The 25453-nt window shown below is 64.0% G+C and overlaps 2 protein-coding genes across 2 annotated transcripts in view; one reads left to right on the top strand and one right to left on the bottom strand.

Annotated features, from left to right (window-relative positions):
* The window catches only part of LOC128786884 (dedicator of cytokinesis protein 2-like), a 45566-nt gene that overhangs the window by 13603 nt on the left and 6510 nt on the right, over nucleotides 1–25453 (top strand). Inside the window, exons 23-37 of the mRNA XM_053940588.1 lie at nucleotides 817–928; nucleotides 1533–1603; nucleotides 1993–2099; nucleotides 2268–2395; nucleotides 3283–3333; nucleotides 3980–4075; nucleotides 22654–22752; nucleotides 22868–22962; nucleotides 23230–23308; nucleotides 23405–23505; nucleotides 23637–23695; nucleotides 23851–23999; nucleotides 24156–24241; nucleotides 24877–25033; nucleotides 25379–25419. Coding sequence (XP_053796563.1) covers nucleotides 817–928; nucleotides 1533–1603; nucleotides 1993–2099; nucleotides 2268–2395; nucleotides 3283–3333; nucleotides 3980–4075; nucleotides 22654–22752; nucleotides 22868–22962; nucleotides 23230–23308; nucleotides 23405–23505; nucleotides 23637–23695; nucleotides 23851–23999; nucleotides 24156–24241; nucleotides 24877–25033; nucleotides 25379–25419 — 1431 coding nt within the window. The remainder of the gene's footprint in view (nucleotides 1–816; nucleotides 929–1532; nucleotides 1604–1992; nucleotides 2100–2267; nucleotides 2396–3282; nucleotides 3334–3979; nucleotides 4076–22653; nucleotides 22753–22867; nucleotides 22963–23229; nucleotides 23309–23404; nucleotides 23506–23636; nucleotides 23696–23850; nucleotides 24000–24155; nucleotides 24242–24876; nucleotides 25034–25378; nucleotides 25420–25453) is intronic.
* Nucleotides 5723–13158, bottom strand: LOC128786883 (basic proline-rich protein-like). The gene is made up of 3 exons (XM_053940587.1): nucleotides 11476–13158; nucleotides 9081–9155; nucleotides 5723–6173 (listed from the first exon to the last, which is right to left on the bottom strand). Exons 1-3 carry the CDS (start codon nucleotides 12999–13001, stop codon nucleotides 5945–5947), a joined length of 1830 nt encoding a protein of 609 aa, XP_053796562.1. The 5' UTR covers nucleotides 13002–13158; the 3' UTR covers nucleotides 5723–5944.

Below are 25453 nucleotides of genomic sequence, written 5' to 3'. Positions count from 1 at the left end.
GCTGCTGGAGCCGGACAAGCAGCGCCTGCAGCTCCTGTGGGGAGCCCAGGTAGCTGCAAGGATGATTGAGCCCTGTCCCCCACCTTGGGACACCTCCCTGTGTCCCCTCAGCGCCCCAAAGGCACCGTGGTGACGTCTGTCCCTTGCTGCTTCCTCCTTGCTGGTTCCTCTGGCTGCTTCTCCTTTTTAGCCATCACCGAGGGTGGCAAAACTTTCCCTGCCAGTGCTCGTTGCCCCCCAGGATTTTGAGGCCAGGTTGGACAGGGCTTGGAGCAACCCATGGCAGGGGATGAGAGTGGATGGGCTTCAAGGGCCCTCCCAGCCCAAACCTGTCCATAATTCCAGGATTTCCTTTCCTAGCTGGTGGCTGGGTGATTTTTCCTGCCACTGCTTGGTGTCAGTGGTGGGGGAATGACCTCAAACAGTGCCCACTGCTGTGATCACACCTCAGCTTTGCAGTTTTTTCCTGCAGCTTTGCACATCCCGTGGCTAAAATTCCCTCATTTGGTTTGCTCTGGTCCAGCTGGTGAGGGGGGCTGGAGGGCTCACGAGGTTCCTGCTCAAGTGGGACGGGGCTGAACTGCTTTGAGAAGGTTTTGGGCTGCAGAATCATGGAAAAGAGGCTTTTTTTAAAAAAAGAAAAAGTGAGTTTTTGTGAGTGGGTCTGTGGACATGGCTGTGGTAGTGCCAGGGCTCACCCCTAGATCCACCCACGGACCCAAACATCGATGGATGAGCGTAATGAATTGGGGTGCCAGGGAAGGTGTGTGCCATGGTGACAGCGTGGTGACAGCACAGTGACTCTGGCCACTGCAGGCTCTACGAGGGGAAGGAGGTGGCCGAGTTCCAGCGCTCCCTGCAGAGGTTCTTCCTCACCCTGAACCAGCTGATGGAGTCCCCGCTGGAGGGTCCCACACTGCTCTCCCAGGTAGGGCATGGGGCAGCGCTGGGGGGGCTCAGCTGTGCTGTGGGGTGGCAGGGAGGGTGCCCAGGCCAGGCACTGGCTGTCCCCAAGCTGGGGTGACACCGTGCCACTGTGTCTGTGTCCGTTTTTGGGGTGACTCTGTCCATCCTCTGTGCAGACCTCAGAAGGAGCTGCCACCTCGTGCGCTGCCTCGCTGTCCCCAGGGTCCCCCCTCGTGCACCCTGAGACCTCAAGCCCCTGTCCCCAGGGTCCCCTGTCCCCAGGGTCCCCCCTCGTGCACTCTGAGACCCCGAGCCCCTCACTGCACGGGGGCTGTGGCCTGGATCTGGGTCAGCAGCTCGGTGGCACCGGGCAGACACTGTCCTGGCCACCCGTGTGCTGAAGTCTGCAGAGGAAAATCTGGGGATTGTCCCCATCCTGGATCTGGCCTGGTTCATTCCCTGGATGATTCCCTGGATCATCCCTGGGGGCTGAGGGGGAGCAGAGCTGCTGCAGGCTGGCTCTGGGATGGGTCTGCACTCTGCACCCACGGCCTCCCAGAGGGAGGGAGGCTCCAGAGAGTGCTCTGGGAGCCCTGTCTGAAGGCAGCCCTCCGGTGTCTCTGCAGGGAGCAGCTCTGAAGTATCTGCCCTCCATCCTCGAGGACGTGTTTGGGATCTTTGACTCCTCCACTCTGGGGTAGGGTCCCTGCGTCCCCACCAACCCCAGCCCCGTGTCCTGCTCAGCACCTGCCACAGCCACCTCTGTCCCTGCATCCAGCGCAGAGCGGAGGGCGAGGGCAGGCAGAGGGGGTCTGGAATCACCTCCTGATCCCTTCCCAGTGCAAAAATGGGAGAGTTCTGCTCAGTTTTAGCAGCTGCCTGTGCTTGGGCAGGGGCTGAGCCTGGCAACTCAGCCGCAGCTGGGTTCATTTTGGGAATTCAGGCAGGCTTTGTCTGCTGGGTGCCTGTGGTGGGCACAGCTGCCCTGTGGGACCATCTCTGCCCCATCGAGGGGGTCCCCCCACCCAGCAGCCCCATCCTGAGCAGAACCTGGAGCTCCTGCTTTAACTGCTCTCCTGATGGCAGGGCCGTTCTGCGGGACTTTGTGGGGAACCTGCCGCCCCAGCGCCTGCTGAAGCAGAAGCTGCAGTCCCTGACTGACATCGCCAGCAGCAGAGCCTTCCAGTCCCACGGTGAGAGGGGTCCTGCTGGCACTGCCCTTGCTGAGCTCACCCAGAGGCCATGGCACAGGGTGGGGGTGAGCCCCTGAGTAGGGACCCCTCCTCTGCCTCATGCCCTGGGGTGGCTCCATAGTTGGGGACAATTCCCTCATGGCTGTGCCCCCTTGTCCCCCCCACCAGAGTGCCGGGAGCTGGTGCTGCAGGTGGCCCTGCCCGTCCTGCAGGAGCAGATCCAGGCAGGGGAGGAGGAGGACGCCTGCATCGAGCTGCTCAGTAGCATCCTGGAAGTGCTGTACCAGGCCCAGAAGGTAAATCAGGAATCAACTGGGCAGTGACCTGACCAAACCCCTCTCAGTGGGGTTAAGCACCAGTTCCTGGCCAGGATATTGTTGGAGTTCACTGACTGTGGGTGTCACCATCCCAGCAGGAACATGCCCAGGGTGGGACACAAACCTTGTGCTTTCCACATCAGTGAGTTTCTGGTGGGCTGCCCAACATCCACATGAGTGGGGAAGGGGCTTCCAAGCTCAGGGATGACACTGACCTGAGGGTGGTGGGGGCATCACCAGCTCTGCAGAGCTGGGAGGAAGATGGAGGGAGGGAGGAAGGAAGGGAGGAAGGTGAGGGGACATCGATAATGAATCGTGGAAGATCTGGAGAGTCATTTTGTGGTATTGGCCAATTGTCTACTGGCAAACTCACCAAGCCGGTTGAGAATGGCTTTTCTGGATTTGAATAAGGCAAACAAATGGTATCCAAGCCTGATGCATTGGCCAAGGTCACCCAAACATTGGTTTTTGGTTGACTCACAGGCAGGATCACGTTACTTAAGGCGAACAACTAATTGATGGTATGGTATCTGATTTAGTTGCATATTTTGGTATGATATCTGATTTAGTTTAATATTTTTCTCTAGTTTCCTTTCTGATTCCAGGCACTTTTTGTCTTTTCCCAATTCTATTTTGGGACAGGCCAAATGTAATTAAAATTGCAGTGGCCTTATACCTCGTATGAAATTCTGCTGGTCAGTGATTGCCAGTCAGCCCCTGGGCAGTATCACACTCCAAAATGAAGAGTGATGGCCCCAAACGTGAGGCAGGAACATGGTGGGCACCCACCCACCCAAAAATGTGGCCTGTTTGGGGTGGGCTGGGGCCATTCCTGGGGGTCTCATCTCTGTTTCTGGTGATTGCAGAGCGCAGAGAAACTGCGAGCGCGGCACAAGGACCGTGGGGACGTGGAGCTGGTGAGTGTCCCTGCAGCAACACAACGTTTTGGGAATGCTCTGTGCTCTGGCTTTTCAGGAGCTTTCCTGTGTTCCTGCCCTTCCTGGCTGCTCTGGGGTCCCTCCTGGGGCCCTTGGGAGGTTCAGGTGTCCCACCTGCAGTGCAGTGACTGGCGCTGTGGGAGCTGAGTTGGACACTGTGTCCTGGGAGGGTGAGGTGGTTCTTTAATCCCCACAGCACCAGGAAGCCCAGGAATGGGATGGAAAGCTCAGAAATTGTGGTGAAAATGTCTCACTGACTTTTAAACCTGAAGTAGCCTTTATGGAGAGCGTGGTGGGACCCTCTGGGGGGAGGATTCTGCTCTTGCTTCAACCCATGAGAGTTGAACCCACCTTTACCTGCCTAGTGCCATCCCCATCATCCTCAGCCATCCTTGGCTGTCCCCATTGTCCCCAGCCAGGTGGCCACTGTGCCAGGGAGGCATACAGAGATCCCAAATCCCATATTTATGCAGGAGCACATTGCCTTGCTCTGACTCCAGCTCTGGATCAGGCTCCATTCCCGTGTCACCGCCCCAGTGCCACCAGCCCTTGAACGAGCCATGCTGGGACACATCCCACAGCTGGGACGTGCCCTGCCATGGCCCTGCCACCTCTTACCTTGCAGGCACAGGTGAAGAAGCACATCCAGGTGGTCCTGGAGCGGCTGCTCCACACGGTCAATCGCAGGGTGATCGTGCTGGACCGGGAGAACCCGCTGAGGGTGAGTCCCACCGCGCCGCTTCCCTTCGGGTCACACGGGAGAGGTGTCACTGGTTTGGGGGTCTGGGTGTGTGTGACTGGCTCTGCTCCTCGCTGGCCCTGCTGCCAGAACCCAGCACGATGGGGGATGGATGCCAGGGATGTGCCCAGTGGGATGCAGGGGAAAGCAGGAGCCGTGCTGGGAGCAGGGCTGGAGCAGCTGGAGAGTAGCGAGGAATGGGTGGGGGGCAGAGGTGCAGGAAAAGCTGCTTTGGGAGCAGTGAAGGGTTTGGGCTGCATTGTCTGCAAAACAAGCAGCTGAACCCAGTGAACCGTCGCAGTTTTACATGCCAAAAAACGTGTGAGGAGCACGCTGGACACCCGCGAAGGGAGGCGGGTCAGAGCTCCGCACGGAGCAGCGATGAGAGGGGACAGAGCCGGGGCCAGCGGGGGCTCGGGATCTTCTCTGGGGACGTGGTGACAAACCCCGGAGCAGCAGTGCGTCTTTGGGTGGGCGATGAGCTGCGTCGGTGTGTGTTCTGGAAGCTCGGAGCGGGGAATTGCCGTGCCGTGCCCGGGGCGCTGCGGGCAGCCGGAGCGGCGGCTCTGCCGCCGGGGCCGTGCCGCGATCCCAGCGCCGGGCTGTGATTCAGCCGTGACTCAGGCAGGAGATGCATGCGGGGTCGCGCTGGGCTCCGTCCTGCTTTTCGCCCTCCTTCCCAGGCTCTGTGACTCAGGGCCGAAAGCGCCGGGCAGCGATGGAAGCGAGGGGGGATGAGGGTGGTGCAGGGCAGCACGGAGGGATCTTTGCGCTCCTGCTGCTCGCTCGTGGCTCCACAGGTGCCGTCTGGCAGCTCTCCCCGCACCGCCCGTGGTGTCCGTGCTGCTGCCGCAGCCCCTGCCCTCAGTCGGGGGTCCCAGACCCTCCAGCTCCTGGGAAGGGCTGAGGGAACCAAAAATCCCTGTGCCCTCTCCAGGAGAGCCGTCCCTCCATCCATCCCGGCGCTGCTAGGCACGAAGGGAGTTGTGCCCCTGGGCCACTGTCCCGGCTGCAGGCCCCGAGGTGTCCCCAGGGGTGTCCCTGGCACACAGGATGGGGTTTAACACTGTGAGCTGTGGCCAAACCTGCCCACCCTCCGTTCCCCTCTGTGGCTGCAGCAGCCGCTCGCCGTGGCCGGGGGTGGCCAGTGCTTTTGGAGGAGGCTGGATGATGTCCTCCGTCCTTCCTGAAGTGGTGGCCCTGCTGGGACAGCTGTGGCTGCTCCCACCACAGGCACTCCTCAGGGTGTGCTCAGGCACCTGCTGTTGCTCTGCGACCCTGATGCCGAGTTTCCCCTCCCGTGGCAGCCCCACGGAGGCTGGGATATTTGAGCTCCTGTCTCCCTGTCATCAGCCAGTGCATCTTCCCCACCCATGAGACCCCCTGCCCAGCCCACCCTTCTACCCGGGGGTTTTGGGCACAGGTCTCCTCTCTCCAGGCCAGAGTCTCACAGAGACCATTTCCCACTGTCTCTGCCCCGTGGAAATCCTCGGTGTTCCCAGTTAACCTGCAGGAAGCAAGGGGAGGGATGGGTGAGCAGCCCCTGCTGTGGGGTGCAGGGATGGAGTCTGGGGTGGGCTGGGGCACCTCAGGGAACCCCAAACAGAAGCGCACAGGCGGGAGAGGATGTAACAAAAATAGCGTCTCCTTGGAATTTATTGAATTCTCCTTAAATACAGCCGCTGCTCCCCTCGCCGTTTCCACACCCGAGCTCCCCGCGTTCAACGGAATGGTTAAAAATAGAAAAGCTGGTGCTACCCAAACCCTACCGTGGGAGGGAGGGAGGAGAGGTGGGCAGGGGGTCAGTGCTGGGACGGCGCCCCCGCGCTCCGGGCTCACCGGGCACCGCCCTCACAGGAACCAGAAGCATTTGCGCCGGGATTTCTTCACGTCCAGCTTTGCCGGCAGCCTCGACACGGGCGACGGCTCCTGCCTGGGCGGTGAGGTGGTCCCCGCCGCCCCCAGCGCCACCCCCGCCGCCCCCAGCGCCGTCGGGGGGGAGCTCGGCCCCGTGTCGCCCTCGATGTGGCTCAGCACCCGCTGGAAGCGACCTTCCTGCTGTCGGAAATCGTGCTCCACGCTGCGGCACGCGGGGCGAGGGGACCGTGTCAGAGGGCAGCATGGCATCCCCTTGTCGCAGCCCCCCCACCTGCCACAGCCCCCCATCTGCCACGGCCCCTGGCACCCCAAACACCGCCCCCGGGGAGCTCAGTGTCCCCAGCACAGCCCCCGGGGAGCTCAGTGTCCCCAACACCGCTCCCGGGGAGCTCAGATTCCCAAAACAGCCCCCGGGGAACCCAGTGTCCCCAGCACAGCCCCCGGGGAGCTCAGTGTCCCCAGCACAGCCCAGTGTCCCCAGCACAGCCCCCGGGGAGCTCAGATTCCCAAAACAGCCCCCGGAGAGCTCAGTGTCCCCAGCACAGCTCAGTGTCCCCAACACCGCTCAGTGTCCCCAACACCGCTCCCGGGGAGCTCAGATTCCCAAAACAGCCCCCGGGGAGCTCAGTGTCCCCAGCACAGCTCAATGTCCCCAGCACAGCCCCCGGGGAGCTCAGTGTCCCCAGCACAGCCCCTGGGGAGCTCAGTGTCCCCAGCACAGCCCCCGGGGAGCTCACCCACCCAGGGCACATCCCCCAGAGCTGAGCCCCGCTGCGCTCCCAAGGTGGCACAGGGACGTGGCCAAACTTCCTGGGGTCACTGCGTACCCCTGTGAGGGGACATCCTGCTGCGTGTGCCTTCAGGCAGCCCCTACCGACCCCCTGTGGGCTGTGAGGGGCTGGATCCCTCCCAGATATCCCGCTGGAGCATCCCAGCCTCCTTTGTGCCAGAGGGACAGACCAGTACCAGCCTGACCTCGTGGCCCGGGGTCTTTTGGGGTGGGTCCTTCTTCTTCTTTTGGGGTGGGTCCTTCTCAGCTGCCTCCCCCTGCCCCATCCTTTTGCTCCATCCTCTGCCCCACCCCACTGACAGTGGCTTTGTGTGTGGCCAGCAGGAGCCGGACACTGGCCTGGATGATGGGGACCAGTGCTGAGGCTGGGGGGGCAAGCCGGGGGTCTGTGGGACCCCTGGGAGCAACGAGCCCCCTGGAGAGGGGTTGTGTGTCCCCGGGGCCATGGCTGAGGACAGCTGCAGCATCGGGAAGTGGCGAGAGCATGCAAGGCTCTGTTGCTGCCCATCACGCGGCTGACGAGGCAGGAATTAGGGTGTCCCTGGTCTGGGTGGGTGAGGGGGACTGTGCCCCCCTCCACAGCTCTCGGGTTTCTGGAGCCCTCAGTGTCCCCACAGGTCAAGGTCCCTGCAGCTGTTGCTGTCGCCTCCGGCCTTTGCTGTGTCCACAGTGTTCCTGCAGCCCCCATTGTCCCCACAGCCCCCATTGTCCCTGCAGCCTCTGGTGTCCCCACAGCCCCTGGTGTCCCCACAGCACCCTGTGGTGCGGGCTGGCTGCTGGCAGCCACGTGCTGCGATGTTCCCTCACACGGAAAACACGTCAGTCTCCTCACACCAGCCACGTCCCATCGGATCAGCGAGGTGCCACCGAGTGTGCCCGGGAAGGCGCACATGGCGCGGCCACCCCGCACACGGGGAGCGCCCCACGAGCCCCCCCGGCGTGCTGACACCTCCTGTCACCTCCTCTTGCCAGGACAATGAGTGTCCCAGCCATTTCTAGAGAAAAGGGTGAGGGGTGCAGATCATAATGAGGGGGCAGCGCAGGGAAGGGCTTCAATTCCCCTGCAGTGACACAGGGAAGGGTTGGCACCGCTGTGGGACCCTAAGGTGGGACGGGGCAGGCAGGCTTGATCCCCTCCATGGGCCATCCCTGGGGTCGGGTGCTGGGGGTGCTGCCCCTGCTCCCTCACCCTGTGTCCCCCCAGAGCCTCTCCTCATCCCACGGGTGGCAGTGAAAGCCACAGCGAGTCCCCAGCGGGAGCCTGGCCGTTCCGGGGAGCCACCTCCCCCAGATGTGACATCTGTGCTGCTGCCGTGCTGCCTGGAGACAGGCTCGTCAGGCCTAATTAGCCTGAAGTCCCCCAAGAGCTACAGCGGGGGAGTGTGCAGCAAGTGTGTGTGTGTGGGGAGCAGGAGCGCCGAGGCAGCACCGCCACTGAGCACAGGGACACGAGGGGACCCCAGCCAGGCACCCCCAGCCTGAGGTGCCCCAAGGAGGGGGCACAGTGCTCACAGAGCGTGGCAGGGCAGTGGCACACGTGCACCACGGCGATCAGGCACCACAGAGCATGGCTTGGGACCAGCTCACCATGTCCTGCACATCCAGTGCTAACAGCATCAGCCTAATTAACAGCAAAATGGGAACACACCTGGCCAGCCACCTGCACTGCAGAGAGGACGGCCAGAGGGACAGAAGGACACCCAGGGGTGCCTGGAAGGGCAGAAAGCTTTAGCAAAACTGCAAGCCTCCCACTTCCCCCAAAGATGATGCTGGGAGGGCAGGAGATGCCTTTTCCCACACACCAAATGGGATCTGAGGAGTGAGTGCAGCAGAGGAAGGGGCTTCCACGCCCTGGCCCAGAGCCAACGCTGGGAAGCAGAGCCCAGGCCCTGTGTTCCCAAACCACAGTGAGGGGCAGGAACCCATCTGCAGCATCTGTGCAGAGCTGGCACAGGGACAACAGGATGCAGCCTGGATTTGGAGTGAGCCCACGCACCAGCCGCTAGCGAGGCTTCCCCGATAGATTGCTGTTACAGGAGATAAACGCTCTGCCATTGTGCCAGAGCAGCCCCCTTCCAGATGCTGCTCCTCCATGGAGATCACCCAGGCTGATCCTGATCTGCGGGGAGGGAGGGACAGATCCAGCCCAAGTGACAGCCCAGACACCCAAAAGTGCTCTGTGTGTGGTGCCCCCCAACACGGGGACAGGAGGTGGGGGCCTGGCTGTCACCCTCCCTCCTGCCTCACAGCCAGTGGACAAGTCTGGGAGTGCAGGGAAGCAGAACCCGCGGGATGCTCGGAGCTAGGGCTGGCCCTCACCTGTAGATGATGCAGGCACAGTCCCGGCAGGTCCCGCAGTTGGCGATGTCCTGCCCGGTCCGGTACGAGTGTCGCCTGTGACAGAGATGTGCCGTGAGCTTGGAGACCTGGTCTGGGTCTGTCCGTGCCCTCTGCTGCCCCTGGTCCCACCCCAGCAGCCAGGAGCCAGGACTCTCCTCCCTCGATCCCAGCTCCTTTTCTCCCTGGGATTCAGACCCTCTTGTCCCTGTATCTCCTCCTGAATCCCAGCTCCTCTTCCTCTCTGGGATCCATCTCCTCTCCTCCCTGGATCCCACCCCCTTTCCTCTCTGGGATCCATCTCCTCTCCTCCCTGGATCCCAGCTCCACTTCCTCTCTGGGATCCATCTCCTCTCCTCCCTGGATCCCACCCCCTTTCCTCTCTGGGATGCCAGCCCCTCTCCTCCCATGTGATCCCAAGCCAGGTGCTTCTCTGATGGGGGCACACCAGTGCTGGGCACAGTGGCATCTCCAAACCCTTCCCGCTGTGTCCTCCCCTCCCATCCCCATCCCAATCCTCATCCCAAGGGTCCCCATGCCTGCAGCCCCCAGGTCACCGCACATCTCCCCACACATGGTGCCACGGAGGGAGCACAAGGCACATGGTGCTGCCCTGGCACAGCAGTGCCCTGGCAGATGGGCACAGGGAGATGCTCCAGACTAATCTCCAGCCTACGCCAGACTCGGAATTTGTCTTTTTGATGTTTTTGTACCAGAGCATCCTTCTCCTCCTCCGGGAAGGTGCACAGGGCTTGGATTAAGCTGATTCCTGGCCAGGCTCAGCTCATGCTGCTGCATCCTCCTCCCTTTCTACAGAAGGGGTCTTCACCCCACATTTCTCTGCTGATGGTGCCAGACCCCAGCCCTGAGACACCCTGATCCCAAGGGCTGTACTGGGGTCCTCCTGCACTCCAGCACTGCTGGTCCCTGCTCATTCTGCTCTGTCTAAAAGGAGCCCTATGAATGCTGTTGATCCCTTTGGGACCCCTTCTCCATGTCTCTGTTGCCCCTTCAGGGCTGTGGATTTTGGGGGCACAGCTGAAAGAACATGTCCCACATACACATCACCCTGTTGAAATCTTCCTCCTGTTACTCGACCTTGACCACGGCTGTCCTCAGCCCTCAGAAACTGGGTCTGTTAATGCACCAAATTACACGTTGCAATGGGGATTTATTCTGCCAGCACCTGAATTAGATCATGAGGCCCTTTATACATATATATATATATATATATGTGGTACGTAAATGTGTATGTGCCTGCGGCTCTGGTGTTGTACAACAGCCCCCCTCAGCTGGGAGAGCTCATCCTGGGATAGTCTTTCATATTTTATATATAAATTTTTTGTGGGATGTTGCTGGTGGTCGGTGCCAGGATGTTTCAGGGCTGGTGGCCCTGCTCTGGTGTGCAGTGGGCACCTGGGGTGTGACCTGTGGCAAATGAGGCTCTGCTGTTCTGCAGCATAAGGACACCAGGGTAATGTTTTATGTGATTTCCTATCCCTGGATTTCCTATCTCTGGGCATCTTTTTTGCTTATTTGTAATAGTAAATAGAGTTGAGGTATTAATTAAGGTGTCCCAGACCCCCGAGGGGTCCCTCCCCACTGACAGTGCTCCAGGGGTGGCACAGGGGCAATGGGGGCAATATTCCCTGTGCTTCATTCACAGCCAAAACCATCTGATTTAAATGGTTGGATCACAGCAATCTTGGGCATCAGGAGCAAGGCCCAGAGATTTTACAGGAGGATGCCAGGCCCAGCACCTCTTGTGGTTTTGTTGGTTGCCCTCGTGTGAGATGAGTTTGGAGCATTTCAGCTTGAGGCCATGGTGGGCTGACCTAGAACACCTTCCTCCATTTGGCAGATCTGCCCGGGAGGCCAAGGAATGCTGGCCTGGGGAGCTCCCTGCCCCTCAGAGCAGGCCCTGGGCAGGGCAGGATGGGGGTGCTGGGCACCTCCCCGGGATGCAGCCAAATCCATCAAGAGGGCACCAGCCACTGGATTTGTGCCAAAGGTACCTCCACGGATGGGGCAGGGATGTGGTGCCTGGCTAAGCCTGCCGTTGGGATGTGACATTCTAGATCCCTGCTCCCAGTGACCAGTGGAGAAATCAGCTGCACCAGAGGCAGGCAGGAACCCAGCACCCCCACACCTGCACCCCTGCACCCATCCCAGGGCACGGGCAAGGCACCGTGGGCACGTGAGACCTCGCACCAAGACGTGGAGCCACGTGCACGTGGACAGCAGCTCTGAGTTTCTCAGAGGGAAACACCCTAAGGAGGCAGCAGCATCCAAATCTCTGTCAGGGTCTCCCATCCTACATCCCCAGCCCCCGGGGACATTGTCCCCACAGCCCCCCACTCTGTCCCTTCCTACTCACCCATCCCTCTGCGCCTCCTTCTTCTCCAGGTCCTGGATGACGTCCAGCAGCACCCGGATGGTTTGCTGGCTGGTCTCCAGCACCCCTTCCAGGGACTGCAGCTGGGAATGCAGGTCCCCCTGCTCCCCGGGCCCCCGGGGGCCCTCTCCCTGAGATGTCCGGGCGTCCTCATCCCTCGCTGGTGGTCCCACCGGCCCCTTGGCCACCACCACCAGCTGCAGAAGGTCCTGGACGCGCTGCAGCGTGTCCGGCGCCTCGGCGGCTCGGCAGGGCTGTCCGTGCCGGGGGGCCTCCGCTGCCCACCCGGCCGCTTGTGCCCCCACGCTGGGGCCCTGTGGGGCTGTGGACAGCGGCTCCCTGGGCCCCTCGGGTCCTGCCCAGCCATGCCCGGGTTCGGCGGCGCGGAGCCGGCTGCAGGTGCCGAGGACAGCTGGTGTCTTGTCCGGCGTGCCGGCGGCCGAGCTGTGCCAGCCCGGCGCTGCTGGGATGGGGGCTGGCGAGGCGCAGCAGGGCCCCCCCCACAGCGTGGCGCAGAGCTGGTGCTGGGGTGGCGGGGGGTCCCGCGGGGGGTTGCCCTGAGGTGGCTGCCGGAGGCCGTGGGTGTCCGTGGCGGGGACGGGCTGCCGGCGGTGCGGCGAGGGCTGGCACGGGGGCGCCGGGCGGCCGCAGGGCAGGGTCCGCTCCGAGTCGCTCCGGCCGAGCCCCCGCTGCTCGGAGGGCGGCCGGGGCTGGCCGCAGGGCACGGAGGCCGGGCGGGGGGTGACCCCGTGGTTGCCCCGGGGGCTCCCGCGGAGCTGGGCACAGGCTGGGGGTGGCGGGCAGGGCTCGGGGGTGCAGCTTTGCACCGGAGGGGCGCAGCGGGCAGCGGGGCAGCCGGCCGTGCCCTGGTAAGGGGGAGGGGGGTCCCTGGGTGGTGGCGGTGGTGGTGTGCGGCGCACCTTGGCGTGCTGGGCGAGGACCGCGGTGCGCTCCTGGGCGGGGAGGCTGCCGGGGGCCCGCGGGGGCACGGCCCAGCTGGCCACGGTGGGCACGGCCGCTGCCGGGCACCGGGCGCTCGCCGCGGCGGGCAGTACCGCATCCTCCTCCGCCACATCGCAGACGCTCTTGCTGCGGGGCTGGGGGGCCGGGAAGGGCTTCTGGAGGCTGGGGGAGGTCTGGATGGCGGTGCTCATGCACGCCTTCCTGGGTATGGGCAGCGTCAGCGAGCCCGGCTGCGCCTGGGGCCAGCTGCGCCGCGAGGCACGGAGAGCCGCCGGCTCAGGGGGGTCCCTGGGGGGCGGCGAGGCACGTGCGGTGTTGTGGCCGGGGCCGGCCGCGGGCCCGGGCGGGGGGCTGTCCGCCCGCCCCGCGCCGGCCTCCACCAGGTCCTTGAAGCGGACCTGCTGCGTGCGGTTGCGCCGGCGCTTGAGGCGGCTCTCGATGTCGGGCGAGTCGCGGTTGAGCAGCACCGAGCGCACCGTCATGGCTTTCTCCTGGCTGCCCTCGCCGGCGGGGGCCGGGCCGGGCACGGGCTCACGGCTGACCATGGCTCAGGGCCGCGGGGCCGGGGTGCTGCGGCGGGGCGCGGGGGGCCCTGGGCTGCGGCCGTCCCCGGAGCTGCTGGGGCGGCGGGCAGCCTCATCCCGCGCCGCCACGCACAGGGGATGCTGGGCGGGAGGTGGGCGAGGGGCCGCCGGGCATGCTGCCCGCCGCCCGGCCCTACAGCCCCCGGCACGCCTCCCCGACAGCCGTGCCCGGTACCGCGGCTCCCCGCCGGCGCCCGCAGCCCATCGTCCCGCCGCGGCCGCCCGGGCTCAGGGCCGCCCGCTGCGGGCCGCCCGGTGCCGGCCGTGCCCGCCCATGGCTCCCGGACCTGCGGGGACAAAGAGAGGTGCGTCAGACCCGGCCACGCCACCGCGGCCCCCGAGGACACAAGTGTCCCCGTGGAACTGCCGGCCTCTCCCACCTCGGCTCCCTCCCAGCCCACCATCACCAAACGCGAAGAGACAGGCTTTGATCTGCGGCGCTGCCTCCTCAGCACAAAGGGAGAAGGGAAAAGAAAGCCCTTTAGCATAAACACGTTCCGAGTTCACAGCTCAAATCAAGCAGAAGCAGCTGTTAAAAATAGCTCTGCCTCGCCGGGGCTGGTGCCTCGTGCGCGGGGCGCGGGCAGCGGGAGGGCAGGGCAGGGGCCAGGGCAAGGGGCTCCCGAGAGGGACGGACGGACGGACACGGGGCACCCCCCGCACGTGGGACACCCGCCGGGCACGGGCACCAGCCTCGGCGGGGTATGGGCAAGGCGTGGGGCACCCATCCAGGACGGGACACGGAGGGATGGGCATGGGATCCATCCTGCCGAGGGCATGGCCAGAGTGACACAGGGGACATGGCACGTGTGGCTGTGGCCGGACTGGGCACCAGAGGTGCTGGTTGGGCTGCTGGCATGGGGGACCAGCTCTGTGAGCGGTGGCGAGACAGTGGCTTGGGGACACGGAGTCTCTTCAGACACATGGGAACGAGCAGGAGGGAGAAGCTGCAGTAAGGCCGGGGGATGTCACTGACACCAGCAGCACTTCACAGGCGGCACAGGGGCAGGACCCGGGCTCACAGGGGGGATTGCACCCAACTATATCCCCATCCCTGCCATCACCCTGGTCCCTGCCCTTGTCCCCGTCCCTGCCATCGTTCCCGCACGGCTCTGCAGGGCTCCTCCTCCCCACACCTGCAAGGCGAATCACTCCGCTGCCCTGTCCCAGACGTGCCCCCAGCACCCACCCCCGTGCCCATCACACTGCCCGGGCACCAGGAGCACGGGGCACACCGGGAGCCCTGCTGGGATGTCCCGGGGTGCAGGGGAGGCCGTCGGCTCGTTTTGGGACGCAGCCAAAACCAGAGATTCCAGCCGCAGCGAGCAGTGGTTCGGCTTTGTCGCACCACACCAATGTCCCGTGTCCCACATCCCCGTGGTCCCCGCCCCAGATCACAGCCCGGTGCTCCCGCAGTGTCCCCGCACCCTCTCCGCACGCCGAGGCGGGAGCCTCGCTGGCTCCGTAGCCCCCCTGCCCTCACTGCGGACGGACAGACGGCTCAGACACCCCCGGCCCCCTCCCTGTCTTGCCTTGTTCCTGCTGGCACGAAGCGCTGACTCAGCACAGCAGCCCGGCGTCCCCAGTGCCGGCACAACCAAACTTCCAGCGCTGCGTGCCGGTGCCCCGTGCCCGCCCACGCCGGCAGTGAGCACTGACCCAGCGGAGCCGGGGGCTCTCACAGCCCTCCCTGCGCCCACCCCGGCCCCGCACACCCTGCTCCGTGTTCGTCGGGATGCTGCTCCACGCGCCGCCCAGCCGCCCGCCGCTTCCCTTCCCGAGCTTGGAGCCGTGCCCAGACACCCGGAGATGTCTGCGAGGCAGGACGAGACGAGGGATGGGATGGGGCTCCTCGTTAGTATGGACAGCAACAGGCGGAGGAGCGAGCTGGCTGGGGCTGGAGCCAGAAGCGCCCGTCCTCGCTTCCTGCATCACCACATCCCTCCTGGCACGGGGCACGGGCACCCACGCTGGCCTGGGCACAGCCTGCCCTGATATCCCAGCCACACCTGAGGCCCCGTCACAGCCATGGGGTCACCTCTGTCCTTGTGCCACAGCGGTGGCCGGTGCCCAGAGCTTGGGCATCCACAGCATCCTCGGCTGTGGCCGTGCCAGGGAGGGCAACACGCCGAGGGCAGAGGGACCTGCTGGCCACATCTCCGTGCTGGATGCTCCAGAGGAGCCTGCGTGTGCCAGCCTGCTCCGGAGGGGTCCTTAACGGAGGCGTGGGGCAGAGGGTGCTGGGAAGGGCTCCGAGGGCCGGGCATGGGGCAGGAGCGCCGCTGGCATGGTCTAAGAGCAGGACCAGCCCTGTGATGCTGTGATGGGGCCCTGGGCGAGCCGTGGCTGACGCAGCGTGGGACGAGGCCGTTCCCCTGCCGACGCAGCAAACGCGGCGCTGTCGCTCAGCGGGGCCTCGCCGGAGCACCCTCGGCCTTCCCGAACTGCCGGGAGATCAGAGACGAGCCACAAGGACAAAGGGAAGTCTATAAATTATACATGGAGCAACTCCGTTTGGGAACAGTTCTGAGGATGTCAAACACCCACGCCAGGACCCTCCCACGCATCCCTGCGTTTTCTCTGTGCTGTGGTTGGATTTAGTGCTGCGCTCGGGCGCTGTTTGCAGCACGACGGCATCTCCGAGCATGGATAATGAGTCCTGTTGTAGGGCGGGATCAGGATGGTGCCACCTGAGGTCTGATGGACTCTCCTGGACTGTCCCTGAACCTGAGGAACCCGCTCTGCTGGTGGTTCCAAAGGACATCTCAGATGCACCTGGCACCCAGCACTTCCCAGGCACTCTTCAAGCACATTTACTGGGCAATGGTGCTCAGCACCTCAATCCTGAGGCTGCTGGAGCCCCTCCAAGGTCCTGAGCTCACCACAGCCCCTTCCAGGGCCTACTCCAACAGGAGTCCAGGGCTGTGGTCACTTCTCCCTCCAGGAGAGACCTGTGCAAACCCCCCGAGGCCGAAGCAGGAGCCCTGGTGCTCCACACTGATGTGCCCTGCTGGACATTGTGGTCGTCCTTGGAGTGGTCACTGGACAGCGACCTCAGGAGAGCCCAGTGGGTGGGACAGGGAGCCACAGAGCCCTGGCATGGCAGTCTGGGGCATGCAGGTGCGCTGGAACCGCCCAGGGAATGGGTTTGGTGCTTGACTAATCCCCTCTGAAGGAGGGCAGCATGAAGCAGCCACGCCAGTCAGCGCGGGGCTGCGGAGAACACGGCTCATCAAACCCATTTGCTGCCGGGCTTGATGAGGTTCCAAGTTTGGTCAGTGGAGGTAAAAGCCTCGGCGGAGCAGACTCGGATTTCTGTGAGGCATTTGACATTTCAACAAAGAAAGCAGGATGATCCCAAAAGCAAAGTGGCACACTTTAAGTGGATTAGAACCAGCTAACCAGCACGTCTCTGCTCGTAACCATCCCGCGGCTCTGACCACAGAGGGAAACCGAGGAAAGGGGAGAAAATGAAGAGCAAGGAAGGAAAAAGGCTAGTTCAGAGGAAGGCAAGGGGCATGGAGCAGAGGCTGTGCAGGACGGGGCTCTTGAGTGGCAGCTCCAAGTTCCATTCATGGCAGCTGGAAATGCATGTTGGCAGGTCAGAGAAACAACTTCCTTAAAAAGTGAGGCCAGCTGGCAGAAGAACAGCTTGGAAAGGTTTTGCACAGGGATGGACCCTCCATCTCAGCAATTTTTAAAGCTCTGGTTCCTATGGCAGTTCCAGGCACATGGATAAGGTAAGACAGCAGGTCACATGGGTGATGTAGAGGTGAAAGCAGGTGACGCCACTGTGACATGCCATGAGTTCTGCAGCAGTGGGTTCTGCTGGATGCTCACACAGTTGGGAATGATCTCTCCTCTGCTTAGTGACCCCAGGAGCTAAGGAAGCATCAGGAATCTCTTAGCCCCAGCACTGAGTTTCTCTGGGCAGCGCTGATGGGTGGTGAATTTTGTGAGTACAAGGCACTAAACCTGCTGGGTTTGCATCATGGGACACATCTCTGATGGTGCAGGGCTGACCTCAGAGGTCAGAGCCCTGCTTCTCACCGCCCTGTCTGGAAAGTTACCTGCCAGCTTCAGCCCTTTCTCCACCTATCCTCTCCCTCACCCTTGCCAGTAATACCGTGGAAGAGGGAAAAACGGAGCAGACACATAAATCTTCTCCTCAGGACACAGGAAGCTGGGAGACGAGATTTATGAGGGAGGAAGTCAGGTTCTCCTGGAACCGCAGAGGAGAGACCTGAATGACCCAGCTCTGCTCGCAAGGTAGTGCCTTTGTGGGACAACACATCTGATTTTCCTGATCTGCAGAGGGGAGAGAGGTGCTGCTGGCTGTGGAGCAGGGCAGCACTGGAGGATGAGGCGCTGGAGGGGCAGGAACCAGGCTCATGACACATCACTCCACAGCAGAGCCTAATCCCGCCTTGGCTCCAGGAGGACTCGAGGCGTTTGTTCTCAGATCAGAGCATGTGTGGGACTTGATGGAGGACTTGGAGCAGCTCCTTGGGCAGCTTGCACACCCGAAATCTGCTTCCTCGCTGAGGAAGCTCCGCCACGAAGCCAGCTCATGCCCTGCCCTCATGCTTCTCTTGGAGGCTCTTCCAGAACCCGGCTGCTGGGAGCCTCACAGACCTTCTCATTTCCTGCAGGCTCTTAATCACGGCCCGTTTATATCCGACTGTACTCGTGCCAATGGAGCACTTCTGCTCAAGCAGCTCTTCTCCCTCCTCGGTGCTCAGCCCTCGCAGTCCCCAGCAAGGAGAAGCCCCTTCTCCAGCGCTCCCTGAGTCCAGCTCGGCTCCTGTCCCCAAGGCCAGCTCCCCATGTCCCTGATGGACCTCGCAGTGCCTGACCCCCTCCCTGTCAGCAGTGCTCTAGGCTGTGCTCAAACACCAGTATGGCTCCCCCAGGACCCCTGGGCTGGCCTGGCCGAGGACACAGGAGCTGTCCCTGCCACCAGGGCCGTGCCTGGGGTGGCTGTGCCCCTCAGCCCCGCATCGAGCATCGCCCAGGGGTTCTGGGAGTGGCACCGGCACGCGGGTCCCAGTGCGAGCGGCGGCTCACACGAGCCGAGGGATCCGCACTCATCGCTATGTAGGTCACTGGCTGAAGTGCTCTGCGGGAACATTAGTCACTCTCCCAGCCACGGGGCCCAGGAGAAGGCTCTGGCACCCGGCCTGGGCAGGGAGCCCCCTCCACCCACCTCCCCACAGCGCCAGCACCCACGGCCACCCCCACGGGCTCCTCTCTGGGGCCACCGAGGCTCCCAGCTGGCCTGGCCGCACGCGCCGTGGCTCATGCCCACGGAAGGGATCCCGTCGGCTGGGGAATGAGGAGCGACATCCTCCCGGCACGCCGAGGTCACCAGCTCCGCTTCCATCGCTCCCCTCCGACTGCGGATGTGCTGCTGCTGCAGATGGAGCCGCACACGGTCAGGGAGACGGGAGTACAAAGCCTCTGCACGAGCCTTCAGAAGCTGCAGAAGCCAAATTATTCCTCCGTCTCCCGTGGATGCTAATACGGCTGTCATGGCAGTGGTGTCTCTGTTCACTGTGCTACCTGCTGGCGTTCCCACCTCTCTGCCAGGCAGAGGAGCTTTGGTATCACTGCTTTAATGAGACATGAAGAGGTAGAGTGACCTGCCTGGGGGAGCACGGGCAGAGCGGGGCAGGCAGCGCGTGTGGAGCGGGAGCAGCTCAGGAGGAGTTTGTTCCATGTCCTGAGGCTTCCCTGCTCTCCTGCGTGGAGGAGCAGGCGAGCATCCCTGGAGCTGCTGCCGGCACTGTGGTTCAGTGCCACCCCCGGGGCTGCAGGAGAGACCACCCCGGGAGGAAGAACATCCTGCTTGGCTGCTTCCTTCCCAGTGAATGAGGTATGGGCAATACCATCCTCCTCCGAGCCCTGGGGATGCCCTGTGTGGCTACCTGGACCTGGGAAAATGCTGGTGATGGAGATCCAGCCCAGAGAGCTCAGCTGGTGCCCAGCACCAAACCCCAGGGCTCTGCTGGCATCTCCAGCACGGGCTGATCCTGCAGCAGTGACAGGACAAGGGAAGTGGGACACGGCCCAGAGACTTTTGGCCACAGGAGGCCCAGCTCATCTGCAGACCCCCACAGCCCTGCGCTTTCCGGGGAGGATGTCTCAGCTCTGGAGAAGGGGTTGGGCACCCATCTGGAGCCCACCTGCCCCAGTGTGCAAAGCAGCTGCCTCGGCCAGGGGACCTTGGGCGACAAGGGCTCTGTGGGCTCCCTCACAGGCCAGAAATGGCATCAGAAAGCCACCAACTGTCCCCAGAGCACACTTCCGGATAAAGCTGGAAAGGCTTCACCGCCCAGCAGTTCCTGCACTGCCCCAGCTGCCCCTGCACACACCGGTCCGGGCTCGGGGGGCTCGGTCCCGGGTGCAGCACGGAGCAGCCCCCGTCCCACCAGCACCCACCGGCCACGGTGCCGGCAGCCAGCGGCACGGCCTCTGCAGCTGCAGCTCCCAGCGCTGAGAACGTCCTTCCAGAATACAAATTCCTGCCTTTAAGTGCATTCTCAATGCCATCGAGCAGCCTGTCCCCCTTTATCTCCGTGCGCTTTAGACAACGCTGGCTGCCAGGGGAATTTGGGAATTAGCGAGTGTTTTCCTCCGCCTCGTGCCTCAGTTTCCCCACCACCAAACAGTCCAGACCATACGGAGCACCTCCGCAAACACGCGAGGCAGGCTCTGCCCGCGGCGCTGGTTAGGACTGGAGTAGTGTTGTTAGCAGGGACAGGAACAGACCCACTTATTATCTGTGGCCTCTGGATGCCACCATGCTATTAAGTAATTACAGTAATTATCATTTGTAAAGAAGACAACCTCAGTGCAAAGGAGCTTCTGCGACGAAATCCACCCCGCTCCTCCGAGCGCGCCGGAAGGACGAACGCTCCCTGCGGAGAGGGGACACAGGGAAGGGCCGGAGGTGCCATCCTCAGCCCGGCTCCGCCCGAGGGTCCCCCCCGCTGCTCCCGGCATCGCTCCTCGGGCAGCACCGCCGGGAGGGAGCTCAGCCGGCGGTCCCCGCGTCCCCTGCCGCCGCGGCTGTGCCGAGGGGCTCCTTCCCGTACCCCCGGGAGGGGCCGAGCGTGGAGATCGCCGCGAGCTGCTGCTGGCACTGAGCACGCTGTGCCCCTCAGAGCGAGCAGCTGACACCGATGTCCCCGTATGTCCCCGTGCTGGCACAGCCGGGGCCCGGTGGTTACTCATACGTGTCCACCTCGTGCTCCCAACACGAAAGCGGCTCCGCGGACCCCTCGGCCCCTCTCCCGCTAGAGCCGCTGCCGGCAGCCGCGGCTCTAGCGGGGTTTGTGTGCGTTCCCGCGGGGAGGATCGGGGCCGGAGCACCCCCATTTCGCGGGACTGCCTGGGGCTCGCTCCCGCATCCCGGAGCCCCGCCGGCGGACACAAGGCCTTGGGCGCGGAGCGCGGCGCCGGGAGCTGCCGGGAGCAACGTGGGCTGAATCCCTCCAGCCCCGGCCGGCGTCACCGCGGCGCGCGGTACCGAAAGTGACATCCCTGGATCTGCGTGTGCGTGTGTCACCCGGCACAGCCCCGGCTGACGGACGCGTTCCTAACGAGGGGGAGCGGAGATGAGCCCGCCTGGCCGCTCCCCAGAGCGGCTCCAGCACGCAGCGACCCGGCGAGCGGCGGGGCCACGGGCCGGGGCGGACAGGGCGAGGCTGCGGCACCGCGGCACGACGTGGGGGTCTTCGGCCCCTCTAACACAGCAGCTCCCACCACAGATGCACCTCCGTAGGCTACACACCGTGCCACCGTTCCGGCACGGCTGTGTCCCCCTGAGACCCCCGCCACGGTAGCCGGTGGCCACCTCGGTGCGGGGTGCCCAGCGCAGGGGGCTCGGTGCGGGGTGCCCGGCGCACGGTGCCTGCCGTAGGATGCTCGGTGCGCGGTGCCACCGTCCCCGTGCCTCCCGCAGTTCCCCGGGCAGCTCCTGCTGGCCGGGAGTAAAGGAGTGGAGGACAGGGAGGTGCCGCGACCTCCGGGGATCCGGGGACACCGAGGATCCCCCTCGCCAGCCCAGCTCGGCTCCTCGCCCCGGCCCCGCCGGCCCCCGCGCATCCCGCGGGCCGAGGGTACCCGCACCGCTCCCGCACCCCCGGGGTCCCCGCACCGCCGCGCAGTCCCGGTTTCGGGGCTGCCCGCAGCGTGTCGCCGCTCCTTGGCCCCGCGGTTCCCACGCCCCGGCCGCGGGGCCGCCCGGGGTCCCGGTACCGGCCGGCGCCACAGGGCCGATGCCCGCGGCACCCGGTCCGGCCGCCGCCCCGCTCCCCGGCCGAGCCTCCTCCCCATCCCGCCCGGTACCTGGTGCTCGGCGGCGGCGGCGCGGGTCCGGCAGCAGCGGGCGCGGGGCTCAGCGGGGCGGGGCGGGGCGGCGCGCGCTCGCCCGGTACCGGGGCGGAGCCGGCGGGGGCGGAGCGGGGCGGGGGGCGGAGCCCCGCCGTGGGGTGCGCGCCCGGGAGCCGAGCCCCGGAGCCCGGGAGGAGCCGCGGTCCCGCGGTCCCCGGGTGTGCCGGTGCTGCTGCGCGGGGCAGCGCTCGGCGGGGCGGCCGCGGGGCTGTGGCACCACACGGATTCCCGAAGGAGCGGGAGCTGTTGGGGTTTGATCCGTTTGCTTTGCACGAGAGAATTCCCTGAAATTCCCTCTCAGAGCCAGAAAACCCCTCGTAGCCAGGGCTGGCCGTGAGCGCTCGTTGCTTCCCCGCGGCAGCCCTCGGTGGGCTACGCCCCATCCCGAGGAGCTCCCGGGGCTGGTGGTGCGAAGCTGGAGCTCTCGGTCACCGGCAGCAGTCACATCCCTCCCCGCACAGTCCGCTTTGGTCTGTTGGTTGGCAAGGTCTGTCCTGAGGCTGCAATGGGGCTCTGTCTCCGCCGGAATCCAGGAGGGAGCTCCGGCAATGCCGGACCTGCCCGGGCTGGAAGGTGCCTGCGGCTCCCGGGATGGGCAGCGGTGCCTGGTGCTGAAGCCACCCACACAGCTCCATCAGTGACACCGGGGCACGGCAGGGCCATCACTCCTCCTGAGCATGCCAGACGATGCTCTTACCCCAGGAAGAGCTGCACTTTCCTGCAGTTTCCAGCCTCGGATGTGTCTCTGGGACAGCTTTTGGGCAGCATCCCGCTCGTGCACATTCCACTTGTCTTTCTACAAAGCTGGGAGCCTCCTGGAGTGGAGCTAAGGGCTCCGTTTGGGACCCTTCACTGGAGACACTCCAGAAGGAGCCTGCTTGCCATTTTCAAAATGCCCTTACATCCACAGATGGCCTTAAATTATCTCAAAAATGGCAGAGGTGCTTCAGCGCCACTCTGTAATTACACCTGCATCCCCCTGGCATCATGGTGGGTGCAGGAGCCATCCCATCCCTGGAGTGGGATACACAGTCTGGGAGCTGCACATGAAGGGGCCAGGAGGTCTGGGGAGCTGGAGAAGAAGGGACCAGGGAGGGTGGGGGTGAGCAGACCCCAAGGCTCTGGGTTATGAACCGACTGGAGGAACAAGGACAGTGTCCTGTTCCATGGCGCAGCTGCAGGACCCAGCAGGGCCTGACCAGCTCCTGTCCCCCAGAGCCACTACGTGGCCTGCATGGCCGCCATCCTGAGCCAGATGGACAAGGACCACTACAGCACCTACATCCAGGCCTTCCCCTCCCGGCCTGAGCTGATGGTGAGTGCTGCCCCACAGCAACACGGGGCCCTCTGGCACCAGCACCTCCCTCACAGCATCCCCCGGAGGGCACTGCAGTCCAGCACGGCTCCTGACATCTCTCCCTCCCTTGCAGGACTTCCTCATGGAGACTTTTATCCTTTTCAAGGACCTGATTGGGAAGATGGTGTATCCCGGTGACTGGGTGGTGATGAACATGGTGCAGAACCGGTGAGGGCCTGGGGAGGGACCCACGGGGGGAGGCTGGGGTGGGTGTGAGCACCTGGGATGCCTCGGGGCAGGTGGACACTGGAGCATGGCTCTGGACACGCAGGACTGCTGTGCTGGACAGTTTGGCTGCACTGAGGTGGGCAGCAAGGACCTCGCCCCCTCTGTGTGATGGTGGTGGGCACACCAGGCTGGGCAGTGGGCACACCAGGCTGGGCAGTGGGCACGCCGGTGCTGCCCTCACTCAGTGGCCGTGCTCACTCGCCCCAGGGAGTTCCTGCGTGCCATCAACCACTTTGCCACGACCTTAACCGAGATGTTCCTGAGCAACGGCGACTTCGAGCTGCAGGTGGGTGGGCACTGCCTCAGTCCTGCTTCAGGCCAGGTGGGTCCCCAGCCCGCTGTGCCACCCAGCCTGGCACTCATCCCTGTGCTTCCCCTGCAGCTTTGGAACAACTATTTCCACCTGGCCGTGGCTTTTCTCACCCAGGAGTCCCTGCAGCTGGAGAACTTCTCCCCGGCCAAACGCAACAGTATCCTGGCCAAGTGAGTCCCCACCCCGCCCGACCAGCCACACCTCGGGTCCCTGCCCCGAGGTCAAGGATTTTGGGATGAGCCAGCGGGGCTGTGCAAGCCTGGGGCTGCAGAGTGATGCTGACTGCCCTGTGTCCCGGCAGGTATGGGGACATGAGAGCCACGATCGGAGCGTCCATCCGGGACATGTGGTACAGCCTCGGTGAGCCACGGTGTGCAGTGATTTTTGGGTCTCTGTGGGCTCATGTCCGTCAGCACCATCCCCAGAGTGGGTGTGGGGAGCGGGGTTTTGCCGGTTTGGCCATGGGAGCCTGTATGGGTGTGGATCTGCCCCCTCAGCCCTCCCTGTCCTCCCAGGCCAGCGCAAGATCGAGTTTATCCCGGGCATGGTGGGTCCCATCCTGGAGATGACGCTGGTGCCGGAGCTGGAGCTGCGCAAGTCCACCATCCCCATCTTCTTCGACATGATGCTCTGCGAGCACCGGCTCACCGGGAGCTTCAGCCGGGTGAGGGCCGAGGCTGCTCCTGGGGGAGCGGGATGGGGTGGGATGTTCTGGGAACCACCCACACCAGGGGAGTGGCGAGGCCTGGGAACCGTCTCTTTAGGATGGTCTCTGGGGTGGGGCTGCTCCAAGCTCAGCCCATCTTCATCCCCTCTGCAGTTTGAGGATGAGATCCTGCGCAGGCTGGACAGCGAGGTGGAGGGCGGCCGGGGGGACGAGCAGTACATGCAGCTTTTCAAGAGCATGTGAGTGTGCAGAGACATCCCTGCCACCTTCTTTCTCCCTGGGGCACGACCCTTTGCTGTCACCATTCCCTTGCCATCCTGCTCCTCCTCACGCTGTGCAGTGGCCCAGAGTGTGCCATGGGGGAAAGGGACCAGCGAGGAGGAAGGCTGGTGCCCCCTGCACATCTCTGCTGCCCCAGCCAGCCTGCCCCAGGCGTTACCTCTGCTGCAGGTGATGCTCCTATCCCTGGTGACACCCCTGCTCCAGGAACTACCCTATGCCTTAAGTGATACCCCAGCCTCAGGTGATGCCACTGCCCCAGGTGTTATCCCAGCCTCAGGTGTTATCTCTGCCCCAGGGATTACCCCAGCCTCAGGTGATGCCACTGCCCCAGCTGTTATCTCTGCCCCAGGGATTACCCCAGCTTCAGGTGATGCCACTGCCCCAGGTGTTATCTCTGCCCCAGATATTACCCCAGCCTCAGGTGTTGTCTCTGCCCCAGGTGTTATCTCTGCCCCAGGGATTACCCCTGCCTCAGGTGATGCCCCTGCTCCACCCAGGCTTTGTCCCTGCCCTTTGGTGCTGAGCAGGGCAGTGGTGGGAGTGCTGCAGAGCTGGCTGTGCAGTGGGACCCGTGGCTCCCTCTCTTCCCCAGCCTGCTGAGCTGCTGCCAGAGCCACCCTGAGCTGGCCAAGCCTGGAGAGGACTTTGTGAGGCTGGTGAGCGAGCTCCTGGAGAGGCTCCTGGACTACCGGGCTGTCATGAATGACGAGAACAAGACCTACAGCATGAGCTGCACCGTCAACCTCCTGGTGAGCACTTGTGCCCTGCTCCAGCTCCCTGAGACTGGCAGGGCTCATCCCCGTGTCCCCATCTCCCTGGGGCTTGTTCTCAAGCTTCCCCAGGTCCTCAGGGCTGGTAGGGCTTGTCCCTGCACCTCCCCAAGTCCCCACGGTGCCCCTGGCACAGCAGAGCCACGTGGTGCCAGAGCTGGCATCCCTTGGGAGACACCGTGCAGCTCTCCAGGGCCACAGCCAACCCCATCCCTGTGTGGGGACAGTCCTGGCAGCACCATGACCCAGAGGGTGGCAGTGTGGGGGCCTGTGCCATGTGTCACTCCTGGGGCCACTCAAACAGCCTGGTCTGCCTTTCCACAGAACTTCTACAAGGAGATTGACCGCCAGGCCATGTACATCAGGTGAGCACAGCCCTGGGAACACTGGCAGCACCTG

Source organism: Vidua chalybeata, chromosome 4, assembly GCF_026979565.1.
Source record: "Vidua chalybeata isolate OUT-0048 chromosome 4, bVidCha1 merged haplotype, whole genome shotgun sequence".
Taxonomy (NCBI): domain Eukaryota; kingdom Metazoa; phylum Chordata; class Aves; order Passeriformes; family Viduidae; genus Vidua; species Vidua chalybeata.
The sequence above is the reverse complement of the archived record's forward strand: the minus strand, read 5'-3'. Positions and strand labels throughout refer to the sequence as shown.

Excerpts from the sequence above, each read along its gene's own strand:
- LOC128786883 (XM_053940587.1), bottom strand. The coding sequence starts at position 13,001 with ATGGTCAGCCGTGAGCCCGTGCCCGGCCCGGCCCCCGCCGGCGAGGGC. Across the intron at positions 9,156-11,475 it reads AAGGAGGCGCAGAGGGATGG|GCGACACTCGTACCGGACCG; the intron begins GTGAGTAGGAAG and ends TCTCTGTCACAG. Across the intron at positions 6,174-9,080 it reads TGTGCCTGCATCATCTACAG|CGTGGAGCACGATTTCCGAC; the intron begins GTGAGGGCCAGC and ends CGCGTGCCGCAG.